The following is a 19,844-nucleotide window of genomic DNA, read 5'->3' as shown; positions in this document are numbered from 1 at the left end:
CAAAATTTAGAGACCAGAAACCAGTAATTAATGATAATTGCTAGTGTTTCCTTACTTACCTGTTTCTGACAAATGAGAGTGAAAACACTACATGGCCATTTTAGTCACTGTTCACTTCCCTGAATCTCCCCAGAGATTAAGAATAAATCTAGGTGAGGATAATGCTTCAGAAGTTTCAGGACACATTTTAAGCTAAAATTGTAAATTGTCAAGTGGACATAAGGCTATACTCTTTAGTATGAATACATTTGCAATAAATCTGATCAGTTCACAAAAAATCATGTCCATTGGGACAGACAACCATACATCTAGCAGTGACTAGTTACTTATTTCTTATTCAAGGATATTTCACTAAAACTTAGTCAAACAGTCACTAGATCGAACAGCTGCCAATGGAAGACACTGTTAAAATAAAATGAGAACTCTTATTCTCTAAGCAACTATGTTCCTTGCATTCTGGTTCAAGTTCTGAGAGTGTATGAAGTAATATTCACTCAACATTTACAGAACAAATTGTATTAAAAAAGAACAAATCACAAAATTAAAATCACCAGCAAGTTGATCATACTATATCAAACTGGCACACAGAAAGAGCAGTATGAATGTTATGGTTTATTAATTCTAAATACAATTAATTTAACCTTTGGTAACCAACATTGAGAGATTATCAAACAATACTTAACCTTTAACTCATGTTAAAATGCTGTTTGTTCTACATGCCTGCTCCTTCCACTTTTAGCCTAAGCCACTGAGTGAAGAAGCTATGTTACTGCTGCCTGCCCACCTAGTTTTCAAAAGACCACACAAAGCCAGGATTACAAGATTATATGGTGTTAAATATAGGGTGTGATTTTGTGCATTTATTTTAAAGGATTTTTTAAACACAACTATGGACTGCTATAGGATGTGCTAGTAGTCCATTTCTGGTTTTTTTTATTAAAAGAAAAAAAGTTACATTTTAAAATCAACTTAGATTTAAAGTTGTATTCAAGTCCCTAAAGCAGCAGCTGGTAAAATGAGTTGTCTAGAAAACTGGTGAACATAAAGGATTAAGGGTTATTTGAAATTCCTTCACTGATGTCCTGCTGAAACAACCACCCAAGAGAGCAAAATTTGACTGCATAACTCACACAGATGACAGAGCCATTTGAATAGTCCAAAAGAAATACTTTTAAAATCTTCCCTTTTACTAAACTCAGGAACTCAGTCCATCTCCACTGCAATACGTTTTGATATCAGTTAATTCACACCAAAGCATTTTTGAAGATCTTTGTATAAAGAGAAAACACAGCAATGCTATCATTAAGGCAGCAACTGATGTCACACTGGCACTTGCACTTCCCAAAAGGCAACAGTAACTCACTGTACATCTCACCATTAATTTTTAACAGAGTAGTATTTCTTCACGAATACCTTGCAACAGAAAGGTGAGAAACACAGCAGAATTAATTTGCTTTGTGGTTCTGGATTTACCCATCTGTTTCTTCTTCTGTACCACTGAAGTTGTCATTCCAGGCAGTCAATGCTAGATCAAAAATTTATATGCTTCAGACCTATTGCTTTCTTTCCAAATTAAGTTCTCAGCCACCTTCTCTAAAATCTTATGTCTAGTCATCATCTGAAGCCAACTACAGCTAGAAGGAGTTCTCCATTGCTTGCTGAATTTGTTTGCTTCTCCTTAACACAAGGGCTTAATGGTGAATACCAGAAAGCATTTAATCTGACCACTCTGCAGTCTGAACCCTACTGTCAGCTTCCCCTTCACCACCGCCATCAGCCATTTATCACAGTCACTTTCTCAAAGCCCTTCACAAACTGTCTTCACTCAACTTTCACAATTCATGTGTGCTGCTAAGCTTTGAGATAAACAATATGCAGCTTACTCAACACAGAACAAAGATATAGAACTACTCCTCAAAAAAGCTGTCTCCTTCAACTGCTCCTCTGTTGGGAGTGGATAACCTGCTTGTGACCCGAGACCATACTGACTGCCAATCTTCACTGCTCCACACCTCCACCACTTTAGTGATTCCAGTAAACACCTTTCCCCCCACTTACTGTCAGCACTGGACAACTTCTGGACTGACCTTTTAGTTCCATAGTTGTGACAGAAGAAAATAACTTACATACCCTGTACACAATCCATGAATTAAATAAGAAGTCCACAGGAGAAAAACAAAAAACCCCACAGAAAGCATTCTACTAAAGAATCCATTCATACCACTACAAACACTAAAACAGCAAATCTGTGAACACTGAGCAGTCATTAAGCTAATGCTTCAGGAATACCATGTCCATAACTATTTCAGCTCATATCTGAGCTTAAAAGTAGAGCTAAGAACATATCTGAAGTCCAAAAGTAGAACATTAACTGAGATGTTAGATTCCCTCACAACACAGAGCCCTAAAACACTCACACCTGCGTAAATTGGGAAAATTTTAATCCAATACTTAGAGAAGAACTTGGAAATGCTAAGTATAATGTCAAGTCCTAAAGATACCAAAGCCTTTTCCAGAAAAGGCATGAAGGTGCTTTAATACCATCATACAAATATATTTCCTGCAACTTGCTGATCTACAACTCTGCAATTGACATTTTCCATTATTTATTTAATTTCCATTTTTTTAATGCATCTTTGCTGAAACTTCTTCACTAGGTCTTTCCCATCTTGCAGACTTCTAAAATCAGGAAAAGACTGAGATATTACAAGATTTAGAAGAACACCTGATTCCTTCCAAAATAAGAACCTCCCCTTCCCTTCAGCATGTACATGTAGCAAACTCCACAATCCCACAGTAACTGTCTCTCACAGACAAGTAGCACTAACAGAACTTGTACCAACAGCATGAACTGCTGCAACACCCACCTGTAAGCCCTAAACCAAAGTTACACACAGCAGAGAGAATCAGCATATTTGAAAAAGGGTACATGTTGTATTACTAAAATAGCTTAAATATCTGAAGTAGTTCAGTCATGACAAAGAAAACAAGACTGAAGAGGTAAGTTTTGTTAACTTAAGATTAAAACTGGTTTATCAACTAAAAATAACTGTAATTTGCAAGTAGGACTAATTTTTAAAAGTATGTAGGAATTCTAAGAAATAATTTAAGTAATAAAGGAGAAAAAATGGGGAAAAGGAAAAACTCCTTTGTTCAGCTAAATCTCAGCCTGAACAAAAGAAAATTCCTCAAGTCCTAGGTTTTGCCTTTACACTGTTCTGTAACGAATGCCATTAGGATGAACGTTTAACTCACACATAAGTATTTTCTACAGCCTTACATGAGTCACGTCCGTCTTCCATAAAAAGGGGCATTTTAGGCAGACAAAGGAATAAACCCCCATAAAATCCCTATTTTCCTGAGGAAAGGGAAACAGCTATGTACAAAAATCAAGCTCCAAGCTCTGTATCAAATCTCCTACCCTGCCATGCTGTTCTAACTCTAATCCATTACCAAGACATTAGCTCTAACAATCAAATCACTAGAACTGTCAGGTTAGATGAACATTTGCTCGGAATTAAGCAACAAGTCAGCTTCAGTTCTGTGACCTAGCTACATAAATAGGAAGAACAAACACTTCCAACAAAACTGGAGGAAAAGGAATGGTTTACCTATGAAACCTTCATGAAGTCAAGATCATTAACATGACAATTACAACTGTTAACTCTGTGCTGTCAGGCATACAAAAATTATTTGTATTGATGTTCTTCTTTTATGTTGCAACTTTGATAAATTGACGCATGAGCAAAATGAGAGAATTGAATATTTCTGTGCATCTGCTATAATACATTTTGTCACTAGTGGGAAACTCATTTATGAGAAGTGGTTTTTGTTTTGTTTTTAAACACAAGAGCTCCTACATATACCTGGGAATTGCTGTTTAGAACACAAGACTTAGACTGAATATGGGTCAATTCTTATCTTTCAGATGTTATGACAGAGTTCTTTGAGAGATACAAGTTGTTTTTTGGTTCAAATGTTCCTGCTCCTTAAGCTGTAAACTACATTAGAAGGATTTTTGTTGTTGAAAGGCCTAGCTTTACTTTCAAAAATTAAAATACTGCTATTCATCCTCTTCCTCACCAGTGACCTTTCATCTTGCTGATCTTGTCACTGCAGGTCCATTAGTCTAGTTGCTGTGATGGAAAGGGAAGCTAATTCTAATTAACACTCCAGCTAAAGCTGTAAGTGTTTTGAGCTCCTTTTGTACATCAGAAATGTGAAAAGGAGTAAGAATGAAGTTTTTCCTTGTGTTGCATTTTTTTTGCACTTCAAAAGCAACATAAGAATGAAAAAAGCCTGTGCTCTCTTACAAATAGCTCAGAGTTTTCCTAAAGAAAGATATGCTAATTATTTAAGTCAACCAAAATATCTGACTGCACATAAGGGTTGATTTTACATTTTAAACACTCATGAGCCTTCAAGACACCCCCCTCTCCTGACTGCTGATCTTAGACACTATAGCAACAAGTGAACATTTGTTCTGAAGGAATGTGGAGTATGCAACTGGGGGAGGGGTAGTACTATCAGCCACAAACTTATCTCCTGGTCCACTAAGTTATTATTTAACTTCAATCTTCTCTGAAACTGAAGAAACAGCATTTCTATCCAACATTAGCAACCAGCATTTAACAGGCAGCTTACACTTTGACTAAGAAGAACACAGATTTGCTTGAACTCAACTTTAAGAGGAGGTTGGTTTTTTCCTCTTGTTCAGAATAGTGGAAACAGAAGAATTGTTCCATGACTGCAGATGAATTAAGCAGTGCACTACCACTGCAAACTTGTAAAATCAAACAAAATACCCAGCTCCTCTGACTCTGCTCACAGTGCCTGAAAGTCCAAGACTCCCTGACTAAAGCCGGCAGCGAGCAGACTCAGAAAACAGGAGGCTTGGGCAAAACAGACTGTGGGATGATCTGGAGTGAAGTGAAAAGAAAGGTGGGAAGTTTGCTCTCCCAGATTAAGTGCAATTTCCTGGGGAAAACCTATGGTTCATTACTATGCCTGCCTCCCATAAACTGACTGTGAAATACCTTTTTTTACACTGCTGTGGATTTGCCTTCATCCAGGCTGCACATCACACTTTCTCTGCCTAGTTCTCAACTCTGAGGAAACTGGACAGGAACATGACTCAGGGCTAGGGATCTCCGTGTTTTCTGTGCAAGAGAGGGACCAGAAAATGACAGTGTGAAAGTAAAGGAAGCATGAGAAAATGACCAGGAGGTCTCTGGCTTGCTGTGGTCCTACAGCTACACTAAAAGAAGCAGCCTGTCTAATTTTTTTTTTCCTCTGAATTTTGCCATTAAAAAACCCACAAGAAGCTCTTGAAGTCACTATTATCACCTTTCAGTTCTTAGCAATAATTTTACTTGTTAAATAAAATTTAAATAACTATTTACTTCGTTCTTATCCTTGTTTATATCCTTCACATCTTCTAGCTTGAAAGACTATTTCAGATTTGTGAAAGAACAATTTCAGTTTCAGATTGATAGAACTTCTACTTAGCAGTGACTACTACTTGGAGGTATGTGAAAGGGTGTACTAAGGAATTTCCAGGTCAGAAAGACTGGAAGCAGATATGACTGTGCATGTAACAAGCAGGTTTCAGAAAGGCAACTTTAGAAGATGACTGTCAAATTCAAGTGTGCCAAAAGCTCAGTGCTAAGGTGACTGGTTAATTTGTCATCTACAAAGGGCATCCTCTGCTTGCTCTTCTCCCCACCACCACCCCACCTTTCATATAGCCCTGTCAAACCTAGCATTCAATAAAGGAGACAAAAGAATTAATACAGGTTTTAGCAGTGTATGCTGTGATGCCAGACTGGAGGGCCACACCAAGTCTGTCTAAAGCCTCACAGTCTTGCTCCATTTTAACCTCTGGCCCTTTGTTTTTTTGCCAGCCACCTTCTCCCTTTTTGCTGGCACTCAGTACAACCTTACAGCCAGCTCATAGAACTGATCCAGCTAAAAACTAGTTCCTTTCTTCCTAGGACTAGTTTTCAGGTAGATCTTCCCCCAAAACTTGGCTTGCTATGCAGTCACCAGAGAACTACCACCAGTGTCAAGGAGAAACTGAGATCACAGCAGCCCATGTAGAAGTTTCTTTGTAAATTGTTGTGGAAATAGACTATCAGCATGTTTAAAACCAAACTCCAAGCATAACAAGCTTTATAATAAGAAAACAGCAGGTTTAGATGCATCTTGAGGATTTTAAACAGTTACAGAACTGTATCAACAACTAAGCTGCTGATGGAGAGGGGAAAACAAAGGCAATTTCTGCAGGAGCACATTAGAAGTTATTCCTTGCAGCTGCCCCAGCCTGGTTTTGTCCTGGCCTCCCAGCTACTGAGGCTCAAACAGGCACTTCTGCTAACTCTGCCATGGAAACCAGAACATCCAAAGCAGCAAACATAAGTTGTCAGCATTCACCTTTTAACATCTAATTTGGTTCAGCAAGAAGATGAACAACCTTATGACAAGCAAATGCATTTGAAACATGCAGTTAGTTCCTTGTGGATCAAGTCTGAATAGAGCTACAAAGTACAAAAAAAAAAAATCATATAATTATTCCTCAGATACTGCAAGCATATTCCACTTTGACAGATTCTAGAAGTGATAAACCTTAAAATTCCACTTCAGACTATTTCTCAACATCCTCCACTATTTTTAATTCTGTAATATTATTCATTAGTTACTAGACAGTTTGTTTTCCTTCTTTTTTGTGCTACATGGAATAAGAGAAACAATGTGCTACACATTACATGGATTCCTCTGCTTTTTTCTAGCAATTCTCAAAGGTCATTTAATAATTCACAAGCAGGTTGTTTACACATTTGATAATCACTATGTTTTTACAGTTCCCAAAAGTTAGCTGCCCTGACATTTTCCTCTCCCTTCTCTCATAAAAGTTTTTTATTTATCAAGCAAAATACTACCCTGCAGAAAACTAGCACCATATTCCACAAAAACTAGTCCAACTGCCCTCAAATCAAAACAAATATAAAAAACTCTCCCAAATGTTGCTTCCAGAAACTGCTGCAAAGAGAAGTAAATACTTCATCAGATCCTTGTTTAAAGCAGTTTGCCCACCTACCAAGCATTTTAGTATAAAGTGTCATTAGACAGGTAAATACATCTGGTTTAAGGTGTATCAAAGACAGCACCTTTCACTGAGAAACATCAAAATTGGAATAAAGAACAAACGGCAAAATTACACCTAATATTAAAAATTATCATAAATTCAATCTGTAATCTTCACTGTAGTAACTAATGAGCTTCAGATTTCCCTAGCAAAACAGGACAAACTGACTTTCAAGAACACTGTCTCAGAAAAAAGGGCAGTAGTGTTTTAGACTATAAGAAAATAAGGAAATAAAAAATGAAATGCTAAAAATAGTACAGTGCCTAAATCATACTAAAAATAGGGACAATATACATCAATTATCATCCAGGAAGGGCTGAAGAGAAATCATTCACCTTTGAGCCTCAGGCACTCTCCTCAGTAAATGGCTTCTGGCTTTTAGTGTAGTACGTGATTAACACCAGTCTCTGTGGTGCTAAAAGAAGGTTTTGAAGTCACTAGAGATTACAAGTTCCCCATTTTGAGGAAACCCTTTACCTTGAGACACCTTTAGAATTGTCCCACTGGGGTGAATATCTTATCCTGCAAAAATAACAACCTGATAGGTTTCAAGTTAGGCAGCATTCCTGCTGCGTTTGAAAGTATTGGTGCTACTGTAAAGAGAATGCAAACATTCCTGACCAGGCCATCCCGCTTCAGCAGTACTTCTGCCTCTGCTTCAGTTAAAAAAAAACCAAAACCCAACAAAACAAAACCACTAAACAGAAACCAAAGCCAAAAAAGAACCCCAACAAAGACAATCAAAAAACAAACCCCAAATAAAAAAATCTATCGAACTCTAAAAAAATTGGACACATTCTGATCCTCAGAGAAATCTGTAATGAAAGATAATAGCTTTATCTTGCTACTCTGGTTCTAAGACACCTGGGAAAAAAAGTATATTAATATTTTAGAATGATCTACAATTTACATTTGTTGAAGATAGGATGAAATTGAAAAAGTTTTTGCTCATTAAAAGGATGCAGAATTACCCACATGAAGGACACAATATCACACTTTGATGATTACTTCAAAGTTTGTGATAAAGTAAGCAAAAATTCCAAAGTATATTCTAAAGTACAATCAAGATGACTACATATTAAAATATAATTATTCCTGCACTTTTAAACCACATGCAAATTTTACCCTTAGAGCTATTCATAATGAAACACAGTATTTCCCACAGTCTCAAGGGCAGACCTTATGGTATATATTATATTCCTAAAAAAAAAGGAGCAGACGTCACAAAACTAGTAGCTAAGTACCTTCAGAGCAGGAAAACAGGAATGCTTTCTCCCTCTCTAATACAATACAAGCAAAAGCTGCTATGTACTGTTTAAAGATTAAATACTTAATTTTAGTTCATAATTAGAAGATATTTTACCGTGTCCTAAATATTCTTTTGCGTGGTCTTTTTAAACCTGAGAAAATGAGTCTCATCTGAGCAAAGACCACACAGTAACATCATTTACTTGAAGCAACAGTAAAATTTATTATATGCAGTAAATGTCTGGACTGTAGTCACCAACCTCATATATAAACATCTATTAAATAGATTCTCAACTTTGCATATCAATGCAGTAAGCAATGTTTTTTTGAACTGGTAGATTCTCTAATACAAGTCTGTAAGAGTTAGGTCCTGCATGTTTGGGACAAGAACTAACTTATTCAAGTTACAGGATTTACCTTAAATATATCTCATACATTTCAAAATCTCTAATATTTTCAATACTGTGGTCAGGCATTTAAACCCTCAGCAGGTCTCCATGGGAATCAAACAACTTCTCAGTTCCTAAAACTGCATTTACCATAGGAAGTTACTTCTTTTATCTTGAGTGCCACTACTCGGAAAATCAGAGATTGGCTCCAGCCTTTATGCTGTACTTCCCTGTGTGTCCCACCTTTGGAAAGAGGGGTGTAAGTTGAAGGCAACAACAAAGTTCTCACACTCTCAGCCAACAACTGAAATGTTACTGTTGGAACTCAAAGCACAGAGAAAACTCACCAGCTTTCAAGCCATTCTACGTTAACAGTTTGTATTTGGGATGTACATTAGAATGGAAAGAAGTAAACTTGGGGCACATCAGGAAAACAATGCCACCCATAAAACTGAGCAGTCAAATGAACAGCACTAAGAACAGTACAAATCATAGGAAATTATCTGAGTTTTCTGGGTAGTAACTCAACATACACTCTCAGGTATGGCCTTCCAGGCAGGAATTGTTTTCATTTTCTTCTTATCAGAAAAGAAAGAAGACTTATTTTGAGACTTTTCCATAAATTTAAGTTATATCTAACTACATAAAGTACAAATGCTACAACTGAAGACAACCTTGCAGTTCAAACACAAAAACACAATGACAACAACTTTCCTTACTAGTACAAGCCACATGACAATCTTGCTCATCTGGAAATTCAGCTGAAGACTGGACCAAGAGACTGATGCACTAACTGGATCACTTGCACTAGCCACCACTACAGTTTCAGCCTGTCATCAAGCAGAATTAAATACAAAATTTGTGCAACAGCACTGGATTCATTGACCTAGGTTCAAAAAATGCCCAGAACTCTCCTTTAATGAAAACAATAAAGTATCTTGATCTTATAGTGACTCCCAGACTGGATCACTAATAAGAGAATGTTACATCCAATGAGTACAAGGTCTAAAGGACAGCAAGAACTGAAGGGTATGGAACATTTGGTACTTCACTCAAGAGAAGAGACAACTGCAGCTCCCTCATGTCCAAACAGCTGTCAAACTTTTAAACTCTACAGTTACATTCAGAGTGTTTTGTTTGCTGGTTTGGGGTGCTTTTGTTGGTTGGCTGCTGGTTTAGGTTTCCCTTTGTTTGATGGGTATCAAAAATTTATTCAGCATTACGACAATGAGACTACTGTAAGAAATGAAATCATGTTAGCATAAGGAATGCAAAGAGAAGTAGCCTTGAAATCTATGGAACATTTCATTGACCTAATACTCCCCTCAGGAGATTTCAACTTATTCCGCATGAGACAAATAGACTTGCATTGGTACCATAACAAAACACAGTTCAAGTCTGTAATCCCAAGGCATTCATCTCCAGGTTAGACACAAACACACGTTATAACCCAAAATCTCTTAGATTTGTCATGCAAGATTGGATCACTACATCAGATGAATGTTAAGTGAACCACAGGTGAGTAACTGCTGGGCTCTTCTGTGATAGCTCAGGTACCACAAACAGGGAGCACAAGCACCAGTCAGTGTGAATGACACTGAGGGCACACACCCTTGGCAATCAGCTGCCAACCACTGCAGGACCCAGCAGCAGAATGGGGACAAGTGGGAGCCACATGGTCAAACCTGAAGCCACTGTGCATCAGAATTTAGACAAATCTGCCAGAGAAGTAACAAAACAACTAATCATTGATGCAGAAGTTGAGGGAACAATGGTTAGAAGCTGAAAGACCTACAGGAGTCTCTAGGCCTGCTTACCAAGCAAATATAAACACTCAATGTTTACCCTTCCAAAAAGGAAGAAATTAATTTCCTATCCCTGCAACTGATTCCATCTTCAAATAATTGAGGTAACTAATTTCAGGATAGTGGTAAGCTGCAAGCATTGCAAACCACAATTTTATGTGCAAGAAGTCTGTTCAATCACCTTGGTAAGTTTTTGTTAGTTTTTTGGACAGACAATTGTGAATGTTTGCAAACATGAGAAAATGCAAACCAAACTATGCAGCTTCTAGGAGGTTGTCTCCAGCCAGCAGTAAGCATGGCCAGCACTATAGAGCTCACTGTATTATGGGGATGAAGGTCAAAAATAAAACTCCCAACTAGGGAAGAGAAACAGCTTTCCTTTATAAATTATAAATCCTTTAAATGGACAACACAGTTTCACAAATTAATTCTATACCATATTATAAAATAAGATTACAACTCCTGTTTTCCAGGTTAAGTTTTTTGGATCTTTTGAGCTCAAAATTTTAAACTGACAAATAGTCAACTACTGCTGCATGGCAATGGGAACACTTCAGTGTTTTCATAGTCCTTTCCTACAGGATGCCCATTTCATTCTCAGTAGGCACCAGACACCCAACCTCACAAATAACTCTGCTCATCCTGTGTGCTCAGCAAAAACTATGAGCACATAAAACTGATCACTAGTGTTAAATTATTGCTCTTTTAAGAATTGTTCACAGATTTTAGCAGCAGTATTTCAGCTGTGTGCGCACTCACTTGAACACAGGTGACTGTAAATGTTCAGCACTCAGGACATCTTACACAAAACTGCTCTGGCTGTCAGTTCAGATATTAATCTCACAAAATTCAGATAAAAGCTTTCCTGCTGATGACCAAAACTGGACCACTGGTATTGCCCCAAAAGGAAGAGGAACACAATAACAAACACACCTCCTGCAAACAAGAACATTTGCAGTTTCCACCTGCTGGCAGAAGACAGTAAATACTTCACTTGCAAAGGAAGACAGTGTAGTTATATCCTACCTTAAAACTCAAACCACTAGTATGGAAGACTTTCAAAAACCAAATCAGCCTAGAAAACTGAAATATAACCAAAACAGTAATAGAATTGTTTGTAATTACAAAAACCATTTTAACCATTCAAGTGGTTAAAAAATTAATCAGTTGATGGTCTCACAAATTTAAGCATCAGCCTAGACAGCCTGCTAAGAGCTTATTTTCCCCTGTTATGATTATGAAACAGATTACACTGTTCTGGTGAGGAAGTGCAGAACTCAAACTAAAAACCATCACTTCCTGTAATCACCATGCTGGGGGTGGGGAGGGAAGAGGAAGGGAGGATAAATGGTGAAGGTAAAGGGCAGGGGGAAACAACCACAGCAAACACTAGTTAAAACACACAAATGAAGTTGTTAAGAGTTCCAGAAAATCTAAGAATTAAGAACAGCTGACACACCTTCTGAAAGAAAGGCTTCCTTCAAATACAGTAGCACATCTGCAAATTTTCTGACGTCGTTCACCAGTTGCATGATATATTCTGGATCCACAACAGGATTATCATAGCAGTCAGAGTTGGAGCTAATGCTGCTCAGAGAGCTGCTCTTGGTGCTGCGCCCCATTCCCCAGTTTCCTGCAGTCGAGATGGTGAAGAAGTTGGAGGTAGACAGGCGGGCTAATCCCAAACCACGCTTGTTACTTCCGCCGTTCTGCCGCAACATCCCAGCAGCCGCTGTGCCTGGAGAGCTCCCGCAGTCAACACTCACTGTCACTTGATGGCCATTGGACAAGCCAAAGGTGAAACCCTTAAAAATTGGGGAGGGAGAAGAGATGGAAAAGAAGGAAAAACGCTGATTAGTATAGAAATATAAGTGAAGCGGTACTTTTGTACCAACAAGAGCCAAAATTCTTTTTGAGACGATACTGCTTTACATAAAAATGCTAAGCTGAGTATTCTAAAGGCTTTGACTATTTGAACTTATTTAAATTCGTACAGAAGATAGATGGTTGCATAAAAAAAATCAGTGCCATGCCAAAATTTTTTCAAAAGCTAAGCATGATGCATGCTTATTTCATGAGAAGTTTCTTCTATGAATATTTAGAAATTGCATTCTCTGCATTTACCAAGACCTAATCATTACTATGAAATGTTACTTCAGCTGAATACAATCACAAAAACACTTGATGTGATACAGACTATGATCAACACCCCCTCTTGCATGAGCCACCAAGCTGAATTCAGCATCCTGTCTCTTAAGATAATACACAGCCTTGATCTAATAGGATGAATTTTCTCTGTGCAGTGTGCCACGCAAGAAACCATGGCCTATCACAGTTTGTCTCAGAAAGGAAAATATCCTCAAAGAAGTTATGTGGGCATTTCAGCCTGTTATCTATTAATATAAAAGGTAATCAAAAGGAAAACACAGAAAAATGAAGAGAATGTAAAAATATTTCAGTATCCAAGTTTATCTGCAAGTCCCAGTGCAGTTATCCTGAATGATGTTGCTCTGCTCTGAAAGTTTCACCATAAAAGTACACAAATTTGGGGGAGTATAAACTAAGAAACTACCTACATTCCTTTCCTTTAGGAAAAAAAAAACAACAACAAAGAAACAAACCAGAAAGCTGCTGAAAATTTTGCTATGTCAGGTTAAGCGATTCATTTCAAAGCAAACTGCAGGTGGCAGAGTCAGGTACACTTCCAGCAGCTCCCACAACGCCTGCTGTTGTTCTCTCAACACCGGGAGAAATTCCCAGTGTTTACACTATAGCGTAAACACCACAGAGGAAAAAAAACCGCAAAAACCAAATTGGAACACAACAGCTAAAAAGTCAACGTGGGTTGCAGACACATCTGCAGCAAATCTTCAAATTCAATTACTTTACCTAAAAATAAAAGTTGTTATAAACTAAAAAATACAGGCTGAAACGCGTTCTCCTGCATATGTTTATATTTGGTTAGACCAGCTGAAGTAGTGGCACCTTTACCACTCTGAACACTCCCATCATGAATTTCAATAGGCATTACTCTAATGCACTTCAATTATTTTTCCATTATTTCTGCTTTATTTCTGTTTGCAGTTTAAAAATATCAGAGGAAACGTGGTCAAAGCAGTTGTTTTTGTAATTAATGTGCAAGCCTTCCAGGGAGTGTGTGCGGGGGGAGAGGGAAGAAAACTTCAGAATTTAACACAAATTAACTGCTCTAATTTCTGTTTACTGCTTAAAGTCAGTATGTATAAGAACACTCATCACACTATACAAATAATGCAGATAATTAAGCAATTCCAAACACCTCAAGTAGATTGAAGTGAGGTTTACATTAAACATAGCATTTAAGAAAGTTTCTTCTGTTCCCACATATAATTCTCATGGCTACAAAGCTACTTTGCAATTCTGCCTTGCAATTAGAGGCAAAACATAACCTTCTCTCCTCTTAACAAGTGTGATATCTATTTATATCGAGAAAGATTTTCATATTATTTAAAAGACATGCCTCTTTTAAGTCTGGCCAGTTTCAGAGTCAACTTTTTAAGTAGCATGGTGTGTTAGACCTGTTCCAGTGGCAAGTCCATGCTTTTAAAGCTGCGTTATTTTAGAAATGCTGCCTTTTTTTGTAGAAGCAGTACAATGATGCCACCACTCTGAAAACTGTAAAAGTGATGACAAAGAGTTTCTAAGTGGGGAAAACTTGTGAAAACCAAAACTGAGCAGCTTAGCACAAGAGGCACCTTTTCCTCGTAAATATTAGCCCTTACGTCTGTTCCTCCTGTGTTACAAGGCAGATGGGAAACGCTTCCCTCCCAGAACACATGCCTTTCATTACTGAAAAGTGTTTCATATTTCTTCAGGAGACTCTGGCTTTGAAAGCGAAAAGCATCCACCAGCTTTGTTATAAACGCCTCCAGACTCCTCTGGCTCACAGCGAGCCACTGCCCGTCCCGACGGAAAAAAAAAAAAAAAAGATGAAAAACTAAAGCGCCAGATATTTCAAAAATTTGCTCTCCCAGCACAATCTCCCCGGTAGGGAGGGGAAGAAAGGAGAAAAAAAGAAAGCAAGAAAGCAAGCAAAGAAGGGGCCACGTCGCCGGCGGGCGGAGGGCAGGGCCGCTCCCGGTGCCCCGGGCGGGGGTCGGCGCTCCGCCCTGCCCCCGCCGCGCATTCCCGGCGCCCGCGGCCGCCCCGGCCCGCACGGCCCCGCGGCGGGCACGCCCCGCGGCCGCGGCAGGTACCGGCCAGGGGCCGCCAGATGTGCGGGGCAGGGCGAAGGTGGGAGCGCGGGGAAGCGCCCGGCACCGCTCCGCGGAACCGCCGGGGCCAAACTCGCACCGGGAGGGGGCCGCCGGGCCCCTCCAGCCGCCCCCGGCCCCCGGCGACTCACCGGCGCCCTGCCCCACGCTCGCCCACGGCTCCTCCCGGCGGCGACAGGCGGCGCCCCCCCTCCTCCCGCCGCAGCCTTCCCGCAGCCGGCGCTTACCGGAGAGCGGCGGCCGAGCGCAGGCAGCAGCCGGGCCGCCGCGGGCCCCTCGCGCGGCCGCCCCGCTGCCCATGGAGCGCCCTCCCCTCAACGAGCCCCGCTCGCCGCCGCCGCCCCCGGGGCCGCCACCGCCCCCGGCCCCGCCCGCGCTCCGCCATTGGCCGGCTGCCGCAGGGGCGGGGCTCCCCGGGACACGCCCCGCGAGCTCCGCCGGTGCGCGGCAGGTGCGGCGCGCGGAGCCACCGGCGGGACAGGCCGGGGACAGGCCGGGGGACAGGCCGCACCGGCACCGGCACCGGCGGGACAGGCCGGGGACAGGCCGGGGGACAGGCTGCACCGGCACCGGCGGGACAGGCCGGGGACAGGCCGCACCGGCACCGGCACCGGCACCGGCGGGACAGGCCGGGGACAGGCCGGGGGACAGGCCGCACACAGGCCGCACCGGCACCGGCACCGGCACCGGCGGGACAGGCCGGGGACAGACCGCACCGGCACCGGTACCGGCACCGGCAGGAGCCACCGGCGGGCAGGAGCTGCACAGCAGCCACCGCTGTGCGCACAACACGCTTCAAAAGGGAGGAAAAGTCCAAATTCAGGCTCCGCGGTGTTTAGCAAACAGGCTTTGCTTTTAAGTGATTTGGCCAACAAGAAACACAAACACCGTGGCAAAGCGCAGAATGAATTTCTCATGCTCAGCCTCCCACGCTTTGTGTTCCTGGATCCAGTTTATCATTAATTGCACAGCTTCCAGTATTGTTGTGAGTGAGTAACGTGTGCGTGCGCGCACACACACACACACACACACACACACACACACACACACACACACACACACTTTCTACTACACTCAGCCCACTTTTATTCCTGCATGAGCTCTGTTGGCTACTTGTTGAAAATGAAAGCAGTAACAAAATTACTATAGAACCTCAGACTATATCCCCAGCATGGGTGTGGATTCAGCTACCCAGACAGCCCAAATTTTGGCATACTTAATCTTCTGAATTTAGTTGCATGTGCAGATATATGCACTTTTTCTGGTTAAGAGGAAAGAGAAGTTGGTAAAGGAGAAATTTGCATTCAAACAGAAACCTAGATAGTTCCCAGCAATACCACGACCTTTAGACCTGACTACAGACTTGTGTTACATCATCTCACAGTGCTTGATGGCAGCAGCAGTTTTTTCATCTTCCAGAGGCAGGACTACAAGCCCACACTCTATTTCTCATTATGAAAAGGCCATTTAAATTCAGCAATCTTAGATCCAATGCCCAAGGGCTGGAATGGGACTTAACTTTCAAAAATGTATCAAAGCCTCCAGCATCTAATTTCTAGCCCAGTTCCTTAACCCTAACAGTTTTCAGGCTTTAGATCTTCAATTTTCCCATCCTTGCTCCAGCCTCCTTCCCCAGCCACTTCCATGCAGGATTTTGTGTTAGACCACCAATCTTCTCCTTCCTTCATCCTTCCTTTTCATATTTGCTATTATTTATTCTACAGGAAGAATTTTATTAAATTTCTTTTGGAATTCATAAAACCTGAAACTAAACAACTAAACTAAAACAAGTTCTGACATTTCTTATCTCTTGTGTCAATGTTAAGCACTGTTCAAAAACTTTTCTTCACCTTGAAAAATTCTAAATGACACGCAATATAAATTTAGAAATCCAGTGTTATAAATTCTTCAAGTCTTCTAAGCATGGGAAAAAAAGTAAAAAAGAAAACAATATTCTAACCTTCAAAAGGATTTTGATCATTCAGGTGATCGATACTGCAGGTGTCAAAATCAGGCCAGAGTAAACAATTGTAAACTAATTTAATGTGAAAACAAGGAAGCGTGGTAGGGAATGTGGGTTAAATAGTACAATCAACAATCACATCATCAGCAAAAGAAAGGTTTATTGTGGGAAAAAGTCATTGAAACCATTAGATAAGTGTTCAAAAACAATAAAAAAGATAAACAAGAAATTCCTATACTTATCAATAGATAGAATACAAAGCAGTGGATACTGTTTGGTGAGCCAAACCTTTGTTCAAAAGAAAAGCCTACAGCTCCAGCAGAGTCTCTCTTCCTTACAGACACTCTTTTTGCAAATAGAAGTGACTTTATCTTGCCATAATTACACCATTCCCAGGCACATTTTAGGAAATGCTAGAAAGAATAAACTCAGCTGTTCCAAGTACATATACACTTCATATGCTCCAACCCCTCCACAGTCTTCTCTCTCTTGCCAGCTCCCACATAAGCTAACCTGGATCCATACAAGAGTTCAGAAAATGTATTGGTGAATTGTTTATTTGCCAAAAAAAGAAAAAAATCTGTTCTAGATGTGAAATTGAAAGTGACAAAGAAATAGAAATACTAGGATTATATGTTTTTTATGCTTTTATGCTTTTGAAATATTTTTTTCAGTTACTTTTGATATAAAACATAAAAGTGTTCTACATTGTGGGAGGCCTAGCTTCAAACATCTTTTGAAAAAAGGGTTTGAGCCTACATGCTGCATTATGGGAATGTTAAGTGAAGTTTTGGGTTTTCCTCAAAGTAAAACAACAAACAATTGTCCTTTTGCTTTTTCATTATTCAGAGCTTCTTTCCTCCCCATTTTCAGCTTGGCTGCCAAATTGAATACAGATTGTCTGCACTCCCCCTGATTCAAATCTGGCACAAAACAGCTGCAACCATCTCTCAGACTGTACTCCTAAACTGCCTTGGAAAATACTACATGAAAGAGAAATTGAAATAATAGATCCACCTTTAAGAAAATATGTCTTGCATAAAAAAGCCAGGTATACATCACAACTTTTGCTGCAGCAGATAAAGTGGGAAGAGGATTAATGGTCTGACAGCTGTTGTATGTTGGTCACCCTTTACTGTCCACAGTGAAGACTGCGGCAATAAGAGGCCAGAGTCTCAACAATGTAGTCCCCAAGAAGAGACATGAAAATGGAATTTGTTTTAATTAAAAATGCTAAGTTTTCATGTGCATAGGCAGTGAAATGTCCAACTTTGTAAGAGCCACTTCTATGATTCTTTTAACATGTTTTTATTCCTGATAGAGCATGTGCACACAGTGAGATAAAAGCTATAGCATATCTCTGTTACAATTAAAAAAGACAAACCAACAAAAACCCCAAATTTCAATTCCTGGTTTCTTCCTCACTTTACTCACACAGAAGTCTCTTTGAAATCCAAAGAAATACCTGCCTGATGAAAGCTGCTCTACGTTGCAGCCTCCAATCATTGTTTAGAGAATAAACATTTCTAGATAGCAGCATTGATGTAACTAGAACTGGGAAAGTAACTTCTGTTAAGAAATCAGTTTCAAAATACTGTGTCTATCTACATGCAGAAGTGCCAGATTTTCTAGACTAGTTGGAAGACTTAAATTACGAGCAGATCGGTAACTGCAATCAATCAGCATTCAGTACAGAGCTGAATATTTGCTACTATTGTTACCTGCCCATCTGCAAGTGAAGCAACAGCAAGAAACCCAACTCTGGCCCCATGCTGAGCATCACTTTAAATAATTTTTAACTAATTACTTAGAGAGGTAACTTGGTAGAAGTTTCTACCTTCTGCTTGCATTCCAACAAGTAACATTCTCCTCTCAAGAAGTATTTCCATAAACCATTTCTTTTCAAGAATTTATATATAGGCTCCTGCAAAAGGCCAACATAATCTGTATATCGGAAAACCATTCAAGATTCAGTTTCTGTTTAAGAAAATAATGTGACATTTTTAGTAAAATAAAACCTGCCCACTGCTATATTTTAAGTGTACTGTAATTGAAGAACAGCTAGAACTCAAACCTGAAAATTATGTTTAAAGTCTTTAAAAATTAAAAAAAAATGTTCCCCCTGCCCTACTGCATCTACTGACGGTTTATAAAAGAATTTATTTTTTCTCTCACAAGACCTTTTTGGTTGCAATAAATACCACCCACCTACTTGGGAACCCATCAAGATAAAACATTCATGCACACTTCCTAGAACACCCTACATTTCAGTCAGTGCAGCAGATGCCCTTAGGGGAGCTATGTGGGTGAAACTACAGCAGCCACTATGGACTGGTATGAACCTGCAGAGCCAAGTGATAGAGAGCAGGAGCACCCCATCTCCTGCACATGTGCCACTCACACAGGGATCAGCCAGCTCTCTCTTCTCAGTACTAGTCTTCAAGGCAGACCACAAAAATGAGCAAGGGAAATTAAATGCATAGCTTTAGCATGTACTAAATAATGATATTTTTATTTAATGGCCCATTGTAATTCACCCCCAAGATAATCCCTCCATTCTTTTTAAGGTGATGAACAAGCTCTCTTTCTATGGGTGATATTCACTCACTCACCTCTGCCCTTGCTCATAGCCCTCTTCTCCACTAATCTTTCCTCTATTTCACAATTATTATCTGTTTTTTCTCTCAGACGATCTAGCTGGTTTTTAGCTTAATGCAGAGCAGTTATTATCAGACCTGATGCCCCAAACTGTTGATATTTTCTTTTCGGTTACATCAACTGACCTAATTTAAAACTCATTCCCTGGTCTTCCTTCTTTTATATGGCATCCTGCCCTGCTCTAGATGAGCTACATAACATCCTAAACTGTTCCTCAAAAATTATGCAAAGCCAGAAGCACAATGAGAGAAATGCAACTGGACACAGAACAACTCCATTTGCTAATCCTGCAGGGAAAAGGATTGCCACTGGCATATACAGCACCCTATTTCCAAATTTTTAACAAGCAGTTTCTTAAGAAACTTCCACCTTAACTAGCAATTG

General features: G+C 40.0%; 1 protein-coding gene and 1 long non-coding RNA gene across 7 annotated transcripts in view; one reads left to right on the top strand and one right to left on the bottom strand.

Annotated features, from left to right (window-relative positions):
• Positions 1 to 15,198, bottom strand: part of ARHGAP29 (Rho GTPase activating protein 29) — a 49,897-nt gene extending 34,699 nt beyond the window's left edge. For all 6 annotated transcript variants that reach the window (XM_064428192.1, XM_064428193.1, XM_064428197.1 and 3 more), the window contains exons 1-2: positions 15,067 to 15,198; positions 12,046 to 12,391 (exon numbers count right to left, since the gene is read on the bottom strand). In XM_064428192.1, the coding sequence (XP_064284262.1) occupies positions 12,046 to 12,307 (262 nt within the window). In that variant the 5' untranslated portion in view covers positions 12,308 to 12,391; positions 15,067 to 15,198. The remainder of the gene's footprint in view (positions 1 to 12,045; positions 12,392 to 15,066) is intronic.
• Positions 15,199 to 15,589: 391 nt separating this feature from the next.
• Positions 15,590 to 18,052, top strand: LOC135304140 (uncharacterized). The gene is made up of 2 exons (XR_010365585.1): positions 15,590 to 15,828; positions 17,676 to 18,052. It is a non-coding gene; the product is annotated as an uncharacterized LOC135304140 (long non-coding RNA).
• Positions 18,053 to 19,844: the final 1,792 nt, after the last annotated feature.

Source organism: Passer domesticus, chromosome 7 (assembly GCF_036417665.1).
Source record: "Passer domesticus isolate bPasDom1 chromosome 7, bPasDom1.hap1, whole genome shotgun sequence".
Lineage (NCBI taxonomy): Eukaryota > Metazoa > Chordata > Aves > Passeriformes > Passeridae > Passer > Passer domesticus.
The sequence above is the reverse complement of the archived record's forward strand: the minus strand, read 5'-3'. Positions and strand labels throughout refer to the sequence as shown.